We start from the raw sequence: 24,503 nt of genomic DNA on the forward strand, positions 1-24,503 counted from the left end.
TATTGTAGGTGGGGATTTTAACAAAGCTAACACGAGTACAAGACTTCCTAAATTCTATCAGCATATCGAATGCACGACACGAGATGGTAGCATTCTGGATCATTACTACTCTAACTTCCGCGATGCATACAAAGCCCTCCCCCGCCCTGCAATTCAGCAAATCTGACCATGACTCTATTTTATTGCTCCCAGCCAATGGACAGAAACTGAAAACAGGAAACGCCCGTGCTCAGGTGGATCCAACGCTGGTCTGACTAATTGGATTTCACGCTTCAAATTGCTTCGATCACGTGGACTGGGATATGTTCCAGACATACATCATCAATGTTATTGTCTGAGGCTACGCTGACTCGGTGAGTGAGTTTATTAGCAAGTGCATCAGAGATGTCGCACACACTGTGACAATTAAAACCATTCCTAACCAGAAACTGTGGATTGATGGCAGCATTTGCACAAAACTGAAAGCACAAATCACCGCTTTTTATCATGGCATGGCGACCGGAAACATGACCGAATACAAACAGTGTAGCTATTCCCTCCGCAAGGCAATCAAACAAGCAACGCGTCAGTATAGAGAACGTAGTCGCAATTCAACAGCTCAAACACGAGACGTATGTGGCAGGGTTTACAGCCAATCACGGACTGTGCCACTGACACAGCCTGCTACCAAAGCCTGTGGGCTCTCCTCCTCAATGGCCAACGTGAGTAAAACATTTAAATGTGTTAACCCTCGCAAGGCTGCCGGCCCAGAAAACATCCCTAGCTGTGTCCTCAGAGCATGTACAGACCAGCTGGCGTGTTCACGGAAATATTCAAATCAATCCCTATCCCAGTCTGCTGTCCCCACATGCTTCAAGACAGTCACCATTGTTCCTGTTCCCAAGAAAGTCATTTAGTTCAGTTACCTGAGCTATCGCCCCGTTGCACTCACTTCTGTCATCATGAAGTGCTTTGAGAGACTAGTCAAGGATCATATGACCTCCACCCTACCTGATACCCTAGACCCACTCCAGTAGGTCCACTGACAATGCAATCGCCATCACACTGCCCTCTCTCATCTGGACAAGAGGAATACCTATGTAAGAATGCTGTTAATTGACTACAGCGCAGCATTTAAACACCATAGTACCCTCCAAACTTGTCATCAAGCCCGAGACCCTGGGGCTCGACCCCGCCCTGTGGAACTGGATCCTGGACTTTGACAGGCCGCTCCCAGGTGGTGAAGGTAGGAAACAACATCTCCGCCCCACAAGGGTGTGTTCTCAGCCCTCTCCTGTACTCCCTGTTCACCAATGACTGCGTGGCCATGCACGCCTCCAACTCAATCATCAAGACGAGTGTGTAAAGCTGTCAAGGCAAAGGGTGGCTACTTTGAAGAATCTCAAATATATTTTTTTGGTTACTACATGATTCCATGTGTGTTATTTCATGTCTTCACTATTACTCTACAATGTAGAAAATAGTAAAAAGAAAGGAAACACTTGAATGAGTATGTGTGTCCAAACTTTTGACTGGTACTGCACTCGCTTGCTCGCGCTCTGTATTGATGCCAGAGTTAACCTACTACTTCACCAACAGAGGGCCCAAACAAACACTTATCTTATTCACACTGAAAGATGCAATCAGAACACAGCTGTATGTGTCCCCCAATTTTCTCCGGACTCAAGTCTGGTTAAATAAAATAAATCATGTTGCGGTCTCATCAAGGCTAGACTGTTAGAGAGAGTGTGGTGCTTACATTTGCATTACATTTACATTTGAGTCATTTAGCAGACGCTCTTATCCAGAACGACTTACAGTAGTGAATGCATACATTTCATCCTTTTTTATTTTTTTCCCCCTCTTCCTCCGTACTGGTCCCCCGTGGGAATCGAACCCACAACCCTGGTGTTGCAAACACCATGCTCTACCAACTGAGCCAAGTTCTCCTCTCATTGTCACATGACCAGTGGAGGGTCACGTGTCAGACTGACCTAATGACATGTGACACACACATACCCCATGACGAGTCTGATAAAGATGCAACAACCATACGACTTCCTAAAAGAACAACTTCAAAAGGGTCAATAATAGACCATACAAACATATCCTACGGTGATGACCGTACCTAAAGCAGAGTGAAGCAAGTCTCAGCAGCCTCACTGCAGAGTCACAATTTGGGCTGTGGTCTTTACATATAGCCTACTAATAAATATGAGATTTATTTTTTATTGAGAATGGCCCACAAAAAAAAAACCATGTCTTCCATAGCCTGCACTCGAAAAGAAATGGAGGACGAGCTTCCCTCGGTTACGTTTTTAATATGCCAGGTAGGCTACACCGGTTGTAAAGCAGATTAATGTGCTTAAACGGAATAATTCAGCAATAAATAAAACAGCACAAGAAAGATGGGATGCTCTTTTAAATAGTGGCCAGTTAAAACTCTTCAACACGCGACTGCGCAATGACTGGGCTTATAAGAAAAAGTTTAACTAGAGTCTGTAGGCTACGGGCTCTCAAACCCTGTTTCAGGGGTCCGAGACCTATAGGCTACGCTTGGAATTATTTGGCCACTTTAGTTGTGATACCAACCTTATCAAAACATATAGGTCTATGGGCTAGGTTATAGGACACTGACTTCTTGCCTTTTAGACTGCACATGCTGGGATTCATTCACAAGTGATAATATTCTCACCCATCAGACTATTCTCAATTTAATCTGGTCTTTACATGTACAAAATAATGTTTGTGAAATGAGTTGATTTAGACTGGGCCATTATCATGCACCTGTTGGAATAGGAAGGAAAAGATGGTAATAGTACGCACTGGAATAGCCAATGGAGGAAGCTTCTCCCCTGCTTCATTTTCATGTCACCTATGAAGAGATGGCTAAAGCTGCACAACATGTGATCCTATTACACTCAAACTCAATGCCAGGGCTCTCAAGTGTTTGGCTTGATTTTCAATTGCATTGATGTCAGAGTGATTAGAGGGACATTATGAACTGGGTGGTTTGAGCCATGAATTCTGATTGGCTGACAGCCGTGGTATATTTTAGCAATAAGGCCCAAGGGAGTGTGGGATATGGCCAATATACCACAGCTAAGGGCCGTTTCCAGGTACTACGTGTTTCTTCGTGCCTGGTTACACTAGTGACCATACCCCCTGTGCATCCGGCAAAGGTGTTGCTAACATTTACGATAGCAAATTTCAATTTACAAAAAAAAAACTATGACGTTTTCGTCTTTTGAGCTTCTAGTCATGAAATCTATGCAGCCTACTCACTCACTTTCTAAAGCTACTGTTTACAGGCCTCCTGGGCCATATGCAGTGTTCCTCACTGAGTTCCCTGAATTCCTATCGGATCTTGTAGTCATAGCAGATAATATTCTAATTTTTGGTGACTTTAACATTAACATGGAAAAGTCCACAGACCCACTCCAAAAGGCTTTTGGAGCCATCATCGACTCAGTGGGTTTTGTCCAACATGTCTCTGGACCTACTCACTGCCACAGTCATACTCTGGACCTAGTTTTGTTCCATGGAATAAATGTTGTGGATCTTAATGTTTTTCCTCATTATCCTGGATTATCGGACCACCATTTTATTTTGTTTGCAATTGCAACAAATAATCTGCTCAGACCCCAACCAAGGAGCATTAAAAGTCATGCTATAAATTCTCAGACAACCCAAAGATTCCTTGATGCCCTTCCAGACTGCCTCTGCCTACCCAAGGACGTCAAAGGACAAAAATCAGTTAACCACTTAACCGAGGAACTCAATTTAACCTTGCGCAATACCCTAGATGCAGTTGCACCCCTAAAAATGAAAAACATCTGTCATAAGAAACTAGCTCCCTGGTATACAGAAAATACACGAGCTCTGAAGCAAGCTTCCAGAAAATTGGAACGGAAATGGCGCCACACCAAACTGGAAGTCTTCCGACTAGCTTGGAAAGACAGTACCGTGCAGTATCGAAGAGCCCTCACTGCTGCTCGATCATCCTATTTTTCCAACTTAATTGAGGAAAATAAGAACAATCCGAAATTTCTTTTTGATACTGTCGCAAAGCTAACTAAAAAGCAGCATTCGCAAATGGAGGATGGCTTTCACTTCAGCAGTAATACATTTATGAACTTCTTTGAGGAAAAGATCATGATCATTAGAAAGCAAATTACGGACTCCTCTTTAAATCTGGGTATTCCTCCAAAGCTCCTTTGTCCTGAGTCTGCACAACTCTGCCAGGACCTAGTTTCAAGGGAGATACTAAAGTGTTTTAGTACTATATCTCTTGACACAATGATGAAAATAATCATGGCCTCGAAACCCTCAAGCTGCATACTGGACCCTATTCCAACTAAACTACTGAAAGAGCTGCTTCCTGTGCTTCCACGGCCCTCCTATGTTGAACATAATAAACGGCTCTCTATCCACTGGATGTGTACCAAGCTCACTAAAAGTGGCAGTAATAAAGCCTCTCTTGAAAAAGCCGAATCTTGACCCAGAAATTATTTAAAAAACTATCGGCCTATATCGAATCTTCCATTCCTCTCAAACATTTTAGAAAAAGCTGTTGCACAGCAACTCACTGCCTTCCTGAAGACAAACAATGTATAGGAAACGCTTCAGTCTGGTTTTAGACCCCATCATAGCACTGAGACTGCACTTGTGAAGGTGGTAAATGACCTTCTAATGACGTCAGACCGAGGCTCTGCATCTGTCCTCGTGCTCCTAGATCTTAGTGCCGCCTTTGATACCATCAATCACCACATTCTTTTGGAGAGATTGGAAACCCAAATTGGTCTACATGGACAAGTTCTGTCCTGGTTTAGATCTTATCTGTCGGAAAGATATCAGTTTGTCTCTGTGAATGGTTTGTCCTCTGACAAATCAATTGTAAATTTCGGTGTTCCTCAAGGTTCCGTTTTAGGACCACTATTGTTTTCACTATATATTTTACCTCTTGGGGATGTCATTCGAAAACATAATGTTAAATTTCACTGCTATGCGGACGACACACAGCTGTACATTTCAATGAAACATGGTGAAGCCCCAAAATTGCCCTCGCTAGAAGCCTGTGTTTCAGACACAAGGAAGTGGATGGCTGCAAACTTTCTACTTTTAAACTCGGACAAAACAGAGATGCTTGTTCTAGGTCCCAAGAAACAAAGAGATCTTCTGTTGAATCTGACAATTAATCTGGATGGTTGTACAGTCGTCTCAAATAAAACTGAAGGACCTCGGCGTTACTCTGGACCCTGATCTCTCTTTTGAAGAACATATCAAGACTGTTTCAAGGACAGCTTTTTTCCATCTACGTAACATTGCAAAAATCAGAAACTTTCTGTCCAAAAATGACGCTGAAAAATTAATCCATGCTTTTGTTACTTCTAGGCTGGACTACTGCAATGCTTTACTTTCCGGCTACCCGGATAAAGCACTAAACAAACTTCAGTTAGTGCTAAATACGGCTGCTAGAATCCTGACTAGAACCAAACATTTTTATCATATTACTCCAGTGCTAGCCTCCCTACACTGGCTTTCTGTTAAGGCAAGGGCTGATTTCAAGGTTTTACTGCTAAACTACAAAGCATTACATGGGCTTGCTCCTACCTATCTTTCCGATTTGGTCCTGCCGTACATACCTACACGTACGCTACGGTCACAAGACGCAGGCCTCCTAATTGTCCCTAGAATTTCTAAGCAAACGGCTGGAGGTAGGGCTTTCTCCTATAGAGCTCCATTTTTATGGAATGGTCTGCCTACCCATGTGAGAGACACAGACTCAGTCTCAACCTTTAAGTCTTTACTGAAGACTTATCTCTTCAGTAGGTCCTATGATTAAGTATAGCCTGGCCCAGGAGTGTGAAGGTGAACGGAAAGGCTGGAGCAACGAACCGCCCTTGCTGTCTCTACCTTGCCGGTTCCCCTCTTTCCACTGGGATTCTCTGCCTCTAGCCCTATTACAGGGGCTGAGTCACTGGCTTACTGGTGTTCTTCCATGCCGTCCATGGGAGGGGTGCGTCACTTGAGTCACTGACGTGGTCTTCCTGTCTGGGTTGGCGCCCCCCCCCTTGGGTTGTGCCGTGGCGGAGATCTTTGTGGGCTATACTCGGCCTTGTCTTAGGACGGTAAGTTGGTGGTTGTAGACATCCCTTTAGTGGTGTGGGGGCTGTGCTTTGGCAAAGTGGGTGGGGTTATATCCTGCCTGTTTGGCCCTGTCCGGGGGTATCATCGGATGGGGCCACAGTGTCTTCTGATCCCTCCTGTCTCAGCCTCCAGTATTTATGCTGCAGTAGTTTACGTGTCGGGGGGCTAGGGTCAGTCTGTTACATCTGGAGTATTTCTCTTGTCTTTTCCGGTGTCCTGTGTGAATTTATATATGCTCTCTCTCTTTCTTTCTCTCGGAGGACCTGAGCCCTAGGACCATGCCTCAGGACTACCTGGCATGATGACTCATTGCTGTCCCCAGTCCACCTGGCCATGCTGCTGCTCCAGTTTCAACTGTTCTGCCTGCGGCTATGGAACCCTGACCTGTTCACCGGACGTGCTTGTTGCACCCTCGACAACTACTATGATTATTATTATTTGACCATGCTGGTCATTTTTAACATTTTAACATCTTGACCATGTTCTAATATCCACCCGGCACAGCCAGAAGAGGACTGGCCACCCCTCATAGCCTGGTTCCTCTCTAGGTTTCTTCCTAGGTTTTTTGCCTTTCTAGGGAGTTTTTCCTAGTGAGTTTTTCCTAGCCACCGTGCTTCTTTTACATGCATTGCTTGCTGTTTGGGGGTTTAGGCTGGGTTTCTGTACAGCACTTTGAGATTTCAGCTGATGTACGAAGGGCTATATAAATACATTTGATTTGATTTAAGAACAGCCCTTAGCCATGGTATATTGCCATATACCACACCACCTTGGGCCTTGTTGCTTAAATAGAGCACTGAGTACAAGGCCATTAGCAAGTTTGGTAGGATACTAATGACCATCAGTGTAGTTCTAGAGAAGCCTAGTTACTGTGACTTAACGGTCACGTGGAATTTGAATGCGGTCATGACTGCCGGTATTTATTTATTTATTTAACTAAACAAGTCAGTTAAGAACAAATTCTTATTTTCAATGACGGCCTAGTGGGTTAACTGCCTTGCTCAGGGGGCTTTACCTTGTCAGCTCGGGGATTCGATCTAGCAACCTTTCGGTTACTGGCCCAACGCTCTAACCACTAGGCTACCTGCTGTAAGGCGGTAACACGGTCACCGTAATAGCCCTAGTTACAACACCAAATTAAATCATAGACTGGTGCCACATACTGGTCAAATCAAGGGTGCGAGCTTGAGGGGATGACATGAGGCATTTCTGGAATGATCACCACCGCACTCCATAGGCCCCTGTCAATCCCTTACCAGCCAACATGTACTTGATCGGCTTCCATCGCGCCCTCTAGTTCCCTCTCTCCGCTGTAAACATCTATGTAGGAGAACTGTGTAGGTGAACACAGTAAAGCGGAAGTTCCACGTTGTATTGAAGCGCTAGGCCGGCGGAGCCATTAGCATACTGCTTACACATATCCAGTCCTTTTAGGTATTTTAAAACAGCGAATGGGAGGAGCTAGCTAGGGGGAAAATGGAAGCTGAGGGGGAGGTGTGTGAGGGATACACCTCCAGAGCACCAGACTTAAGAACAGCTGCTCCTGCCAAACTGGAAGCAGAGGGTTGAGCTGAGCCTGAGGACACTGACTTCCCATCCTCCTGGTCTTGGTCTCAGCCAGAAGCACACTGGAGCAGACCCAAATACATTCTTGCCCCCAAATCAACCCAGCACTACGGTCTAAAAACACACACACACACAGTCAGAGGCTCTGTGCACGTTGGTCAGTCTGTCCATGGCTCCAGAGGCCCAGACAAACTAAGTCAATGACACAGCATGTTAGTGTCTTAAAAGTGTGCGTTTGCCACGTGCGAGTACAGTATGTGAGCGCATGAGCATCAGTAGCTTTGTGAGGCATTGAGAGAGAGCATGTGACTATTGCATTGTGTGCACGTGTGAGCATGCAAATATGGGCCTCTGAATGTGTGTTTGTATGTGTGTTACCCTACTTCACCCTCCAAGCTAGTTCATTCTATTAGACTGGCACCACGAGGGGGGAAAAAATAAAAAAGGTGCTCACTCCTCCAAATGATCTAGCTCAGAGGGAAGGAAGATGTATAGCCTGCAGCCTAAAAACAGCTCTACAACGGCATCTGACCAGATCTAGAAAAAATAACACACACCCCTCTCTAACACAGAAACATGATATGCACAGATAAACTCACCAAAAAAATAAATGCCCTCCCACTGTCAACTGTGTTTATTTTCAGCAAACTTAACGTGTAAATAGTTGTATGAACATAACAAGATTCAACAATTGAGACATAAACTGATCAAGTTCCACAGACATGTGACTAACAGAAATGGAATAATGTGTCCCTGAACAAGGGGGGGGGGATCAAAATCAAAAGTAACAGTCAGCATCTGGTGTGGTCACCAGCTGTATTAAGTACTGCAGTGCATCTCCTCCTCAGACTGCACCAGATTTGACAGTTCTTGCTGTGAGATGTCGCCCCACTCTTCCACCAAGGCACCTGCAAGTTCCCGGACATTTCTGGGGGGAATGGCCCTAGCCCTCACCCACTGATCCAACAGGTCCCAGACGTGCTCAATGGGATTGAGATCCGGGCTCTTCGCTGGCTATGGCAGAACACTGACATTCCTGTCTTGCAGGAAATCACGCACAGAGCGAGCAGTATGGCTGGAGGCATTGTCATGCTGGAGGGTCATGTCAGGATGAGCCTGCAGGAATGGTACCACATGAGGGAGGAGGATGTCTTCCCTGTAACGCACAGCGTTGAGATTGCCTGCAATGACAACAAGCTCAGTCTGATGATGCTGTGACACACCGCCCCAGACCATGACGGACCCTCCACCTCCAAATCGATCCCGCTCCAAAGTATAGGCCTCGGCGTAACGCTCATTCCATCGACGATAAACGTGAATCTAACCATCACAACTGGTGAGACAAAACCGCAATTCGTCAGTGAAGAGCACTTTTTGCCAGTCCTGTCTGGTCCACCAACGGTGGGTTTGTGCCCATAGGCAACGTTGTTGCCTGTGATGTCTGGTGAGGACCTGCCTTACAACAAGCCTACAAGCCCTCAGTCCAGCCTCTCTCAGCCTATTGCGGACAGTCTGAGCACTGATGGAGGGATTGTGCGTTCCTGGTATAACTCTGGCAGTTGTTGTTGCCATCCTGTACCTGTCCCGCATGCGTGATGTTCGGATGTACCGATCCTGTGCAGGTGGTCTGCCACTGTGAGGACGATCAGCTGTCCGTCCTGTCTCCCTGTAGCGCTGTCTTAGGCGTCTCACAGTACGGACATTGCAATTTATTGCCCTGGCCACATCTGCAGTCCTCATGCCTCCTTGCAGCATGCCTAAGGCATGTTCATGCAGATGAGCAGGGATCCTGGGCATCTTTCTTTTGGTGTTTTTCAGTCAGTAGAAAGGCCTTTTTAGTGTCCTAAGTTTTCATAACTGTGACCTTAATTGCCTACTGTCTGTAAGCTGTTAGTGTCTTAATGACCGTTCCACAGGTGCATGTTCATTAATTGTTTATGGTTCACTGAACAAGTATGGGGAATAGTGTTTAAGCACTTTACAATGGATATCTGTTAAGTTATTTGGATTTTTTTCGAATTATCTTTGAAAGACAGGGTCCTGAAAAAGGGACGTTTCTTTTTTTGCTGAGTTTATATCCACACACAGTCAACTCCCCCCAGGTCTCAAAACCTTATTTACAATCAGCCATCTTGTTAAGCATGTTGGAGCAATACATGTCAACATTTTCTAAAGTAGACACCATAAATGGACTGCTCTGACCAGGTCACTGCTGAACTGTACAGACTAAGACCCTACATAGCTCACAGGCTTGTGAGCAGGGTCACCAAGCTTGTTTTCAGGACAACCAGTGAGCTTTCTGTAGCCCCTGTACAGGTGAACACTAGAGGGCAGTCAAACTCTGAATCACCAGCCCAGAGGCCTTTGTCCTGGACAACCTGAACAGGGAAATTAGGGAATTTGGAAGAGAGTACACTGTTGGGAATAACTTATTTGTGCAGAAATAAGTAACAGGTTTGGAATTTGACCTGTGTATCAGGGTTGAATTCAATTTCTCTTCAATTCAGTCAATTGAAATTCTGTTGAAAATACATTTAAATGAATCTCAGGAATTGAAATCCCTGTTTTCAGTGTGTCCAGGAGAGAGCGGTGTTAAGCTGCGGCCTGTGTTGTTAGGTAAAGGTGGGTATCGGCAGGCGAGGCCCCAAACAGAGCCTCTTACCATAAGTACCATATTCAGCTGGGCTGGTGCCTGGGTAGAAGCCTGGGGTGCCCGGGTACTGCTGGGGGGTGGCCACGTACGTTGACCGGTACTGAGGGAGAGAGACATGTCAGAATGGTTTAGATATAAGACCTAAACGTACATTGTAGAGTGTTCCCCAAGCCCAGAGGATTCAAGGCAAGCTAAAGCTCAACTACAGAACAACAACGAGTAGGATGGAAAAGGTGTTAAGACAGTCTGCCAACTTGTACTTGATATAACTCATTCAACACACCTCAACCTTTCTTTATCCCACACACACACACTTTAGTGTGGTTTTGATGGCCAACCAGCTGTGGCAGGCCTACCTCTCCTAACGTCTAACATACACCTCTCCCTCAAACACACAGTAACACCCATCCTGCTCTCTCTCTGTGGTGTTTAAATCACTGCACAATCAGGAAGGAACTGGAGGGTCAGCTGATCACCTGGCCATGGCCAGGGGGGGGGAGGGGCTTTTGTCCCAACACTGGCTCCATAGAGCAGAGGCCAGACTCAGCAGAATTTGTCTGACTCAGGTCACCAGGGGGAGGCAGGCCACTCCATGTGGGGCCTCCCTCACAGACAGGGAGTGGAACTGCATTGTTAGTTTCTACCAGGCCTACTTCCAAATAGCATTTATTTTCTTCCCAAATACCATAGCGGCACTTGATTGAGCTTGCCTGGCGCAAAGGAGCCAATGGAACAGTCCCAAAAGGTATAGTGAATGTCTGAGTAAAGAGAATGAGAGTGGCCCCTAGTAAAGATGGAGAACCCTGTAGGAAGGGGTGGGGTTGTGTTTACCTGTCCGGGTATGAAGTAGGCGGGGCCCTGTTGGTTGGGGAAGGGGATCTGCTGTGAGGGGATCATCATCATCATCTGTTGGCCCGGCTGGTAGACATGTGTGGGCGCCACGGGCCTCGGCGTGCTGCTGGGGGGCACCCGGGGGGCATTGCTGGGCAGACTGGGACGGCTGTAGTACGACTGGAGAGAGGAAGAGAAGATGAGGCAGTAGGAGAGAAGAGAGGGGCAAGTTATGGAAGTGTCACATGTCCATAAGTCTCCTCTTTTGTAAAAATGTTGAACAATAAAATTCAACTCAACTTTAAAAGGGCTATTATATTTCCCCTTGCCAGTTAATACTAAAACAATTTCAACGAGCTGTTCAGGCACTTTAACAGCCTGTTCATAAAGGCAGAACCCAAACTGCTAAAAAAACGAATATTACTAGAATGTTCTGTGTTGCTTCATTTACATTGCGATGAGACTCTTCAAGCAAAACGGAAGCCAAAAGAATGACGACAGGACCACAGGCAGGAACAACTAGACAGACCTCTTTTCCAGGAGTCTAAGCGTTACCTGCAGTGACCTGAATCCTCCCTTCAGCAGCACATCACCCAGACACCACGTGAACACACACACGCAAGCGAGAGAGGGGGGGAGTGAGAGGGGAGGGAGAGAGAGGTGGAACAAGAGGGAGTGAGAGCGGCAGTCAGTTAAGTTGACAGAAAGCAGAGAACCTTCCCCTTCCCCCACCATACACCACGTGAACACACACACACACACACGGAAGCAAGAGAGAGGAGGAAAGGGAGTGAGAGCGGCAGTCAGTTAAGTTGACAGAAAGCAGAGCCCACCACCACCACCACCCAGCAGTGAATTAACAAGCAGCATGCAAAAATGCAGAACACATCCTAGTCCATTAAAGATGCAGGTGTGTGCGTAACTGTCCATGTGCAAAGCTAACATAGAGCACGGAGTCTGTGTGTGAGTAACTGTCCATGTGCAAAGCTAACATAGAGCACGGAGTCTGTGTGTGAGTAACTGTCCATGTGCAAAGCTAACATGGAGCACGGAGTCTGTGTGTGCGCGTGTCAGGGTTTTCGTTAAGAAAATGTGGCTCCGGACATTTGACCGGAAACATTTTAATGAAATTAAAAATCTCATTTTGATTACGGTAATTCATGTTAACAGAACATGCAAGTCGAGAATGCAATGATGTGCGCTCCTTCTTACCGAATTCTGATGTGCACTTTGAACTTGGCAGAATAACTGTCCACAAGTAACGAACAGCAAAATCATGAGCCTATGTCAATCTACTACAGAAGAAAAGTTTAGGCAGCCTATTCTATTGGTCAGCTTGTCTCGAAAAAAGTAGCCTATTGAAAACGGACTCGGGACAGTTGTGGGCGATAGATCATAAATTCATACAGCCAGTAGGCCTAGGCTACTGAATTACAAATAAATGGGTCTGAAGCAACAGATCAGAATGTATAGCTTAAAAATGTTGATAAACATTTCTTCACATTATAAGCGCAGCAATGAGCACAGGGCAACACGCGGAGGTTTGTTCCATAATGCAATTAGTGGGAAAACAGTTGTCAAAAGGGCACTACACATGCAAGCAGTTTCACGTGAAAGATGAAAATCTCCATTAGAAAGTTTGAAATCTCTCAAGGGCTACTCTGAAGCAAGGTAAGACATGCCTCAATATACCCAACAAAAATATAAACATGTAAAGTGTTGGTCCCATGTTTCATGAGCTGAAATAAAAGATCCCAGACATTTTACATACGCACAAAAAGCTTAATTCTCTTCAATTTGGCGCATAAATGTGTTCACATCCCTGTTAGTGATCATTTCTCCTTTGCCAAGATAATCCATCCACCTGACAGGTGTGGCTTATCAAGAAACTGATTAAACAGCATGATCATGACACAGGTGCACCATTGGCCGGGGACAATAAAAGGCCACTAAAATGTGCAGTTGTCACAGCACAATGCCACAGATGTCTCAAATTGAGGCAGCGTGCAATTGGCATGCTGATTGCAGGAATGCCCACCAGAGCTGTTGCCAGAGAACTGAATGCTAATTTCTCTACCTTAAGCCACCTCCAACATCGTTTCAGAGAACTTGGCAGTACATCCAACCGGCCTCACAACCGCAGACCACGTGTAACCACGCCAGCCCAAGAGGATGGCTGATGTTTTACATGCCCGTAAACAATTGTGCTATTTTGCAACGTATTTTTTTACATTGTGTTCCTGCTACCGTCTCTTATGAACGAAAATAACTTCTGGACATCAGAACTGGGATGACTCACCACGAACTGGAATAAGCTATTTCCTTTAACGAGTCGGACGAGTAAGATATACTGCTCTCCCGGGAACAGGCCCAGATCCCAGTCATTTGCATGAAGAAAAGACGGAGGGAAAGAGGATACAGATCAAGCTGCCTTTTGAGAATCTGTAGATGAGCGAGAACTACCACTGCCATAAATTCTACTTGCTAACATGCAATCATTGGAAAATAAAATTGATGACCCACGACTACCCTAGCAACGAGACATTAAGAACTGTAATATCTTATGTTTCACCGAGCCGTGGCTGAACGACTATATGGATAATATAGAGCTGGAGGGATTTTTAATGCACTGGCAGAACAGAGAAGCTATGTCTGGTAAGACGAGGGGTGGGGGTGCGTGTCTTTTTGTCAATAACAGCTGGTGAACGACGTCTAATATTAAAGAAGTCTCGAGGTATTGCTCGCCTGAGGTAGAGTACCGTATGATAAGCTGTAGATGACACCATCTACCAAGAGAGTTTTTATCTATATTATTCGTAGCCATCTGTATACCACCACAGACCGATGCTGGCACTATGACCATACTCAACCAACTCTATAAGGCCATAAGCAAACAAGAAAATGCTCACCCAGAAGTGGCGCACCTAGTGGTTGGGGACTTTAATGCAGGCAAACTTACATCCGTTTTACCTCATTTCTACCAGCATGTCACATGTGAAACCAGAGGAATTCCTGCTTACAAGCAAAAACTAAGGTAGCCTAGTGGTTAGAGTGTTGGGCCAGCAACTGAAAGGTTGTTAGATCAAATCCCTGAGCAGACAAAGTAAAAATCGTTCTACCCCTGAACAAGGCAGTTAACCCACTGTTCCTAGGCAGTCATTGTAAATAAGAACGTGTTCTTAATTAACTTGCCTGGTTAAAAAAAAAAGTTTTTATAAAGTAACCTTTATTTAAATCACTCAATACGGAAGTGGTCAGATGACACGGATGCTACGCTACAGGACTGTTTTTCTAGCACAGACTGGAATATGTTCCGGGATTCATCCAATGGCATTGTGGAGTACACCACATCAGTCACCAGCTTCATCATTAAGTGCATTGACGACATCGTCCCCACAGTGACCGTACGTACATATCCCAACCAAAAGCCATGGATTACAGGCAACATACGCATCAAGCTAAAGCTGCCGCTTTCAAGGAGCAGGATACTAATCCGAATGGCAATAATAAATCCCACTATGCCCTCAGACGAACCATCAAACAAGCAAAGTGTCAACACAAGATTAAGATTGAATCCACACCGGCTACGACGTTCGTCGGATGTGGCATTCTTGAAAACTATTACGGACTACAAAGGGAAACCCAGACGCGAGCTGCCAAGTGACGCGAGCCTACCAGACCGCCTTAATTCCTTTTATGCTTGCTTCGAGACAAGCAACACTGAAGCATGCACAAGAGCACCAGCTGTTCTGGATGACTGTGTGATAACGCTCTCGGTAGCCGATGTGAGCAAGACCTTAAAAAAACAGGACCAACCTCTCCCTGACTGAGTCTGTAATACCTACATGTTTCAAGCAGACTACCATAGTCCCTGTGCCAAATTAAGCGAAGGTAACCTGCCTAAATGATTACCGCCCCGTAGCACTCACGCCGGTAGCCATGAAGTGCTTTGAAAGGCTGGTCATGGCTCACACCACATGCACCCTCCCGGATACCCTAGACCAGGTATTTGCAAACAGGGGTACGCGTTCTCCGTCAGGGGGAACGCCAAATAAAAATATGATTCACATGAAGAAGAAAAAACTATACCGGGAAAAAAAATGAAACTTCCCCCCCCCCCCTTACATTTTCAAACATATTTTCTAGCGGGGCTATACATTTGGGTGAGTTTTGTTCCCCCCTCCCTAGCCTGAGTAGCCTAGTTTCACTTCCAAAAATAAAATTAAACCATCTAGGGTTCAACGAAATAACAAGTGTCAAATACAGATAGTCAAATAATTAACATCCAATCACATAAACCGTTACTCTCTCGCGGGAATTCCACTAACGGTCCGTTTGAAGCCAAACGTAGCTGCTGCTCATTCCGTTTGTTTGAAAATGGATAACAAAAAGGCCCGCGTCCATAGACGCACATACCAGCTCTACTGGTAGTACTGCAACAACCAGCAGTACTATACCTGCATCTGTCGATGACAAGTTATTCTGCTTCCACGAGCACATCCAATGCTAGCATCAGATATTTCTACATTTGTTGTTAGCCCAGCTAGCATGGACACTGACAGTTGTGAATATGATGCAGCTGAAGAGCTACTGCCCCCTCATCCGGGAAAGCACCAAACAGATAGGGACGTTGGACCATTCAAGAGGCGCAAATATGATGAGATCTACATTGATTTGGGGTTCACTTATATTGGGAGTAGTGCCTTTCCTCAGCCACAAAAGTACTAATCTCACAACTCGATGAAAACTTCACTCTTGCGCAGACATTTAAAAACAAAACATGCCAATTTGAAAAATAAGCCGCAGGAGTTTGAGTGAGAATAAAGACGACTTTCGAGTAGTAAGACATGTATAAAAGCAACAGATACCATTAATAAGAAGGGTCTAGAAGCGTCTTATATGGTGAGCTACCAAGTGGCTAGGACAGGCAAGCCCCATACTATTGTGGAGGACTTCATTCTTCCTGCTGCCGCAGATATGTCTGGGACAATGCTGGGGGGAAATGCAAAAAACTATACAGACAATTTCTTCAACAAACACTGTTTCACGACGCATCAGTGACATGGCAGGAGATGTTTTGAAACAATTACTGCTTCGCATACAAGCCAGTGAATTCCATGCATTAGAGCTGGATGAGTCAACAGACATGGCGGGCCTGGCACAGCTCCTGGTATATGTCCGTTACTTTTATGGGGCTTAATTAAGGAAGACATCCTCTTCAGCAAACCAGCAAACCACTGGAAAACAGGACAACAGGAGAGGATATTTTTAAAGTACTGGACAGCTTTGTGACATCAAATATATCTGTACTGATGGCACATAAGCCATGACAGGGAGACATAGTGGAGTGGTAACGCGCGTGCAAGCAGTTGCTCCCGACGCCACTTGGGTACACTGCAACATCCACAGGGTACACTGCCAAGAGAATGCCTGACAGCTTGAAAGGCATTTTGGACACTACAGTGAAAATGGTTAACTTTGTTAAAGTAAAGCCCCTGAACCATCGTGTATTTTCTGCACTATGCAATGATATGGGCAGCGACCACGTAACGCTTTTACAACACACAGAAGTGCGTTGGTTATCAAGGGGCAAAGTATTGACACGTTTTTTTGAATTGAGAGACGAGCTTAAAGTTTTCATTACTGACCATCATTTTCACTTGTCTGACCGCTTGCATGATGATGAGTTTCTCACACGACTGGCCTATCTGGGTGATGTTTTTTCTCACCTGAATGATCTGAAGCTAGGATTACAGGGACTCTCCGCAACTATATTCAATGTGCGGGACAAAAATTGAGGCTAAGAAGTTGGAGCTCTTTTCTGTCTACATTAACAAGGACAACGCACAGGTCTTTCCATCATTGTATGATTTTTTGTCTGCAAATGAACTCAAGCTTACGGACAATGTCACATGTGATATAGCGAAGCACCTGAGTGAGTTGGGTGCGCAATTACGTAGGTACTTTCCCGAAACGGACGACACAAACTGGATTCGTTATATCTTTCATGCCCTGCCTCCAGTCCACTTACCGATATCTGAACAAGAGAGCCTCAACGAAATTGAAACAAGCGGTTCTGTGAAAATTTAATTTAAATCAGAAGCCACTGGCAGATTTCTGGATTGGGCTGCGCTCAGAGTGCCCTGCCTTGGCAAATTGCGCTGTTCAGACACTGATGCCCTTTGCAACCACGTACCTATATGAGAGTGGATTCTCGGCCCTCACTAGCATGAAAACTAAATACAGGCACAGACTGTGTGGAAAATGATTTAAGACAGACTCTCTCCAATACAACCCAACATTGCAGAGTTATGTGCATCCTTTCAAGCACAACCTTCACCCTTTCAAATACCCGTCATTATCCTGTGGTGAGCTATATTTTCTATTTAACTAGGCAAGTCAGTTAAGAACAAATTCTTATTTTACAACGATGGCCTAGGAACAGTGGGTTAACTGCCTTGTTCAGGGGCAGAATGACAGATTTTTACCTTGTCAGCTCGGGGATTCGATCGAGCAACCTTTAGCTTACCGGCCCAACTCTCTAACCACTAGGCTACCTGCCGCCCCTATTCACAATTTTCGATGAACAAGTAAGGTTTTATATGTAAGATGGCTAAATAAAGAGCAAAGTTATTGATTATTCTATTATAATTTGTGCCCTGGTCCTATAAGAGCTTTGTCACTTCCCACGAGCCGGGTTGCGACAAACTCATACTCATTCTTATGTTTAATAAATGTATTGTATAGAGTGTGTGGCAGGCTTACAATGATGGCAAAAAACAACATTTGAGAGTGTGCTGACCCTGGTGCTGGAGGGGGTACGCAGCTGGAGGTTGAATGTTTGAAGAGGTACGGGACTATACAAAGTTTGGGAACCACTGTTCTAGACCCACTCCAATTTGCATACCGCCCCAACAGATCCACAGATGACACAATCTAAATTCTGAAAACTAACCTATAGACCGAAAAGCATGACCAGTCAAATATATTTCCATCAATGAATAGGCAAAAAAGGATTACATTCTTCTCCTGGACAACTAACTGGCCAGAGACAATTTTATTTATTGTTGTTTCTGCCATTACCAGCTAACGGAAACCCTGGTGTGTGTGAACATAAGTTCCCAATGAATGCGGTCCTCAGAGACAAGACATCCCAGAATACTTTCTGAATAGGATTCTACAGCAGATTCAATCTCTTAGTCTCCCATATTAAACATGAGTAGGTTTTAGAACATTCAGTGCTCAGAAACAGTTCAGGAAGACAGGAAATGCAAGTGAAGAGAACTCCACACTGCCCATAATTCCAACCCAGCCCACCCAAATCAGACAGTTAGTACCTGTTGGTGTAAAGCACGGGGCACGGGGGCGAACTAGAAAAGGAGGGCAAGACAGGTCACAGGTCAGAGGTTAAACCCACATAGGACACCAGCTGAAGAGCAGCGGATACAACCTTCCTCCATAACCACACACACAGATAGGAAGGCAGGGAGCAGGGATTAACAAGAGGATTCAGAACACAATACAAGTCTCATCTGAGATCTGACATGCTGATTTTGCCTTCCAGCAGTAACGTTGACAGGTTGGAGGGTGGAACGTACACACACTGGGCGCTAAAACAGTATGAGATGGAATCAACAGCAGAGCTCAGTTGTAGGAAAGAGTGAGAGTTGGCATGTAGCATAATCTACATTCCTACCAATGGATTAAGATACTGCACTACAGAGAAGCATCTGACTGCTGAAATAATAAGTAATGTCAAGAGGTGAAGCTGTGGGGTGACGGACATGTGTACCTGTCGGGGCTGTGGCGCTGGGTTCATTTGTGAAGGTGGGGTGGCAAAGACAACAGAGGGGGGCTGTCCAGGAGGGAAGGTGGGCTGTGAAAGGGAGAGGAAAAGAGGAAATGAGGGGAGAGACCATGATCAACAATATGGTTACTGTTTTAAGCTCCAATCTTGTGGTTTGTCCAATCTAAACAGACAGTAGATTCCCCTTACTAGCTGGAGTCCGGGGGAGGGGGCAGGGTGGGGTCGCGTTATAGTCTGTGGTGCTTTATTCATTTCATGTGGTTCTGCATGGGTGCACTCGGACCTGTACAGAAATCTGAGAGGAGAAATAACAGAATGGAGGAGGTGAAGAGAAAAATCAGTGATGAACTAGAAGAGAGCGAAAGACCAAGAGAATGGTGTTTAGGCTTTGTTGATCAGCACTCACACTTTGAACCGTGTTTAGTCCCAGGAACGGGAGCAAGGATCTGTGGTGTGCCAACGTAGTGGTCGTCTGTCCTCTGATCAACCTATCAGAGAGAGAGAGGGTGAAAGGTAAGATTGTCATCTCAGTTATGAGTCTAATGGTTTTGTACACAGGGGATACAATCCTATTCTTCAGGAGACAGGCATATTGTCTAGGGCTGGGAATTGCCAGGACCTCACGATTCGACATTTAGGTGCCAATACAAAATTGCGATTCTATATGTACGCTATTGCGATTCGATTGCAAGTTGATGTTCTAAACATACCTATTGCATACAATATGTCTGCTGCAGAGATGAGAGATTAAGAGAAAATGAGTTTAGTCATGGAAATAAATAGTGTTGAAAACATGTTGGCTCACTATTTAAAAAGGAGAACAAGGAATAGGATGAAAAATACCAGCGTTTTGACACAGGTACAGCAGACTAGAGTTCAAAAATAGGGCTTAGGTGTTGGGTGGGGGCGTGGCCAATGGAGCGGTCGCTGACCGAACATTTTAGGCCTTCCTGTTGGCCGCAGTCACAAAATATCGCCTTTTTAAAGCTAATTACCTGCAATTCTACACATCTCGCCATGGGGCTGAGAGAACAGTTTCAGTTTTAAAGCAGATTTCCAGCAATTCTACACATTTTGCCATGGCTTATGCTATCTGAGTGACTCAAACATAACAAAATTGGCCCCATGCCAATGGAGGCCCCAGGCAACAACAAAAAATATCTTCTCCATCCTTCCTATTGTCCCGATGGCCCCTGGGTGAAACCCAACATTGTTTACTCCTAAAGTAACAGTAAACGCAGACTGCCCTGCCACACAAAGAGCAATGGGGAAAAGCCCCAAATCATGCTGAGTCCATGTTTTTTAAAAGGGAAATTACACTTCTGTCAGGTGAAAGAAGCCAAAACAGAAAAACTGACTGTTAGAGAAGAAAAGCACACTAGACAAACCCAGCACCTTAAAAAAAAAGTGACTGTCGGAACAGCAAACTTAGACATTTTCCACTGACACTACCACACCCTGGGGGAGTTGGAAGGGAAATGGCAATGTCTCTAAAAAGGAGGTGCTGGTTGATTAAGGTCAGAAACAGAGAGTGAGATTGTGCAGAGTTGACACTCCAGGGCGATAAAGGGCTCTCCACAGTCTATGCAAACGGAGGTCCGTTTACGTCAAGTTCTAGAAATTCAGCCGCACAAATGTACATAGAACTACATAGTGATGCAAACAGACCTACATTGGCTTCTGTTGCATAGACTCCTTTAGAGGGTCTCCCTGTGCTCAACCTGACAGCAAGACAGCCAATGAAAGACTGCTTCACCCTGTGGGGAGAGACCCATGTTTTCCAAAGGGGACCCTGGGACACACCCTGTAGCAGAGACCTAAAGCTGTTCCCTGAGAAAGGGATGGATGGGGAGCACTTCACATACATGAAGGCTACAGTTGAGTTCCCTGATGACAATGATGACAATAAACAGTGATGACAATAAACAGTACCTTCGGAAAGAATTCAGACACCTTGACTTTTTACACATTGTTACGTTACAGCCTTACTCTAAAATGGATTGAATAGTTTCTTTTTTTTACCTACACACAATACCCCATAATGACAAAGCAAAAACAGGTTGACATTTTTGCTAATTTATATACATTTAAAAAAATGAAATACCACATTTACATAAGTATTCAGACCCTTTACTCAGTACTTTGTTCAAGCACATTTGGCAGCGATTACAGCCTTGAGTCTTCTTCGGTATGTTGCTACAAGATACGCACACCTGTATTTGGGGCGTTTCTCCCATTATTTTCTGCAGATCCTCTCAAGCTTTGTCAGGTTGGATGGGGAGCATTGCAAAACAGCTATTTTCAGGTATCTCCAGAGATGGTCAATCGGGTTCAAGTCCGGGTTCCGGCTGGGCCACTCAAGGACATTGAGACTTCTCCTGAATCATGTTCAATCAATTGAATTTAACACAGGTCGACTCGCGTGTGCGAGTGGTGCAAAATAAATGTACACGTTATTCAACCATTGCGCGACAACTGCTCACGAGTGTGTTGTGACGCTCAACGCGCTGCAAGTGTGACGCTCTATTTGTGACGCTCAACGCGCTGCAAGTGTGACGCTCTATTTGTGACGCTCAACGCGCTGCAAGTGTGACGCTCTATTTGTGACGCTCCGCACGCTGCAAGTCCTGCCGCTCAAATCTCCTCATTGGTTTTTAGGAGCATATACCCACGTGGGCGACTGAAAGATGAACTTAAGTCCACACTCCAGTTGGTGGTGGTAATGCACCATAAAGTTGGTTGCCAACCGCCATATAAAGTCCGAAGATGAAAAAGAAGCAGGAGAGACGACGAGAAACAAATTCAATTTACCTTTTTATCTGTGGATTAATTGTCGGCGGAAGACCTTGTGCATTTCAGGTAAAATAACAACCCAATGTTTATATCCCAGGACAAATTAGTTAGCAATAGGAAGCTAGCCAGCTAAATTGCCATACATGTTTAATGCTTTTCAACCTGTCCCCAACTTAATATAATTGGTTCAGTGTTTGTTTTGATATTTCAACCTGCGTGTCCTGATCGCATCTGGTGTGGGGGGGGGGGGGGGGGGGGGGAAATCAACATGCTGCAGAAATGTTTCGGTACCCTTTGACAGATCTGTGCCTCGACACAATCCGGTCTCAGCGCTCTACCTCATGGCTTGGTTTTTGCTCTGACATGCACTGTCAACTGTGGGACCTTATATTGACAGGTGTGTGCCTTTCCAAATTATGTCCAATCAATTGAATTTAACACAGGTGGACTCCAGTCAAAACATCTCAAAGATGATCAATGGAAACAGGATGCACCTGAGCTCAATTTCAAGTCTCATAGCAAAGGGCCTGAATACTTATGTAAATAAGACAGCTGTTTTCTAAAAACCTGTTTTCATATTGCCATTATGGGGTATTGTGTGTAGATTGCTGAAATTTTTTTTTTATTTAACCCATTTTAGAATAAGGCTGTAACGTAACAAACTGTAGAAAAAGTCAAGGGGTCTGAATACCTTCCAAAGGCACTGTAGTGTGTGCATATACTAAACCATATATAAACCATATGTATCCTACTCCCACAGCGATAGTGCTGCAGTGCAGAACTGACTAGGCAGGGTAGCCCAAGGGACCAGGGGTTGGAGGGAGATATTTGAAACCCAGCCAAGACCACACCAACCAGGCCCAGTCATCTGAGCTGGCCTGACAGGTAGCAGAGAGAGCGGGATAAGTGTGTGTGGGGTCATTCAAGTTCAACCACCAGTGCAACAGAGACCATGCATAACCCCAACATGACCTAGTGAGGGTGGGAGCACAGAGCTGTCGCCTTAACAAGGCTGATAAAAGTGTTTGTTTGCGTGTGTAACTATGCACTAGTAGTGGATAATTCTAGCTGTGCGTACAGTAGCATCACAGTAAGTTCACAAAATGTTTTGTTATGCAGTCTCAACCCCCAAGAGTGCTTCAGGTAAATACTAAACAGTGGCATTGACATGTTGATTTAGTTGCCAGCCTCCGATTCGCAGACATTCAGATATAATTTAGCGTACGTGATACTCGGCTTTAAAGAAACTGTACTACCTGGATGGACATGCAAACACACTAGCTTGCACGACCTTTGAAACGTCTGTTGCTATGAGTTACCATGCTTTAGAGTTTTACAGTATCAGCCAGATCAATAGGCCTATGGCAGTGCCACACAAAAAAAATGTATGTCTGATGGAAAGGAAGGAAACAAGACATCACTCACATCATTTTTCTATGTAAACCATAGCTTAATATATAATAAGCCTTACGGGGGACATCGGGGGGCAATTGGCTCTGGATTGTTGTGGTCTGTCTTGTCCTAAAATTCTTGCTACAATGACCTCATTCCTATCACTACTCATCAGCCAGATCCCATCCCAGAGAGCATTTTAAATTCAAATGTGATAAAGAACAACTTTACATCTGTTGGGAAGAATTTAATGACAAACACTGTTCTCTGTACATTGGATTTGGATTATCAACAACATTCAGATCACAGGTGAGTGATCTCATTTTCTACATCAGGACATCCTAACCCTTTTCACCCAGGACCAGACAGGTGTGTACCCTAAGTGGCACTGTGGTCTAAGGCACTGCATCTCAGTGCAAGAGGCATCACTACAGTCCCTGGTTCAAATCCAGGCTGTATCACACCCGACAATTGGCTAAATGACAATGGTGGCAAACTTGGCGAGCTAAAGCAGTTATTGGTTACTGATCATCACACTTCCACTAGTATTATTGTTATTATTTACAATGACTAACTCAACATGAAACCAAAGCTATTCGGAAAAAGGTATTTGGTAGAGGACTAATAATGGGGCACATCTGGGATCATGGCTCGCCTGCCTCGAGGCTCACGAGCTTCTCTGAATCGGCATCCATTTTGAGCCGAGGTTCTCAGCCAAATTCACTTGTCCGTAAACGCCGTATATCGGCACTCGCTTCTCTAATGCAGATGTTACTACAACAGAAAGACAACCTATCGGACATCCTTGCCAAACAAAACCAGACATTTGAGCGAATGTCAATTGAATAATTTCCTACGCTACGTTATCCTCTTAACATTAATGTACAAGCCACACCGGTCATTTTTCATTCCCGCACAACATACATAGTTACACTTTCACAGGACAACAAAAAAGCAGACCTGACGACTGTCACACAATACACACAGTAATATTGCTAACCACATGCATGTAGGCTACGGATAGTGGATAACTTCCAAACCCTCAGTTCTGCCAAGTCCTGATAACGTGAGACGAAAAGGCGTGTCGGATGGCAACGCTGTGCGGCGCCATGTTGTTCAAACAGCTTTTCGCTCGTCACTAGTTACCACAGCCACAAAGTCATAAACACCGCCTATTTATACAATTTACCCTAACCACCGCGCTAGCCTTAAATTAAGAACAAAAAGATAATGTGTCTTACATTTTTTTACGATATAGCCAATTCAACTTTGTGGCTGTGTTAACTAGCTAGTTGCAACCAGCTTTTTCCCAAGCCAACTTGAGTTACCACG

The 24,503-nt window shown here is 44.9% G+C and overlaps 1 protein-coding gene across 11 annotated transcripts in view; it reads right to left on the minus strand.

The window, feature by feature from the left end:
• LOC115206516 (eukaryotic translation initiation factor 4 gamma 1) overlaps positions 1-24,503 on the minus strand; it is a 63,867-nt gene that overhangs the window by 37,930 nt on the left and 1,434 nt on the right. For 6 of the 11 annotated variants that reach the window (XM_029773593.1, XM_029773601.1, XM_029773597.1 and 3 more), the window contains exons 2-8: positions 19,393-19,474; positions 19,176-19,281; positions 18,972-19,055; positions 18,517-18,549; positions 11,735-11,755; positions 11,180-11,359; positions 10,358-10,448 (exon numbers count right to left, since the gene is read on the minus strand). In XM_029773593.1, the coding sequence (XP_029629453.1) occupies positions 10,358-10,448; positions 11,180-11,359; positions 11,735-11,755; positions 18,517-18,549; positions 18,972-19,055; positions 19,176-19,238 (472 nt within the window). In that variant the 5' untranslated portion in view covers positions 19,239-19,281; positions 19,393-19,474. Of the gene's footprint in view, positions 1-10,357; positions 10,449-11,179; positions 11,360-11,734; positions 11,756-18,516; positions 18,550-18,971; positions 19,056-19,175; positions 19,282-19,392; positions 19,475-24,171; positions 24,299-24,503 lie in introns of those variants that run through there. The other 5 variants (XM_029773594.1, XM_029773595.1, XM_029773598.1 and 2 more) reach the window with 5 other exon arrangements.

The sequence above is a fragment of the Salmo trutta genome, chromosome 13 (assembly GCF_901001165.1).
Source record: "Salmo trutta chromosome 13, fSalTru1.1, whole genome shotgun sequence".
Taxonomy (NCBI): Eukaryota; Metazoa; Chordata; class Actinopteri; order Salmoniformes; family Salmonidae; genus Salmo; species Salmo trutta.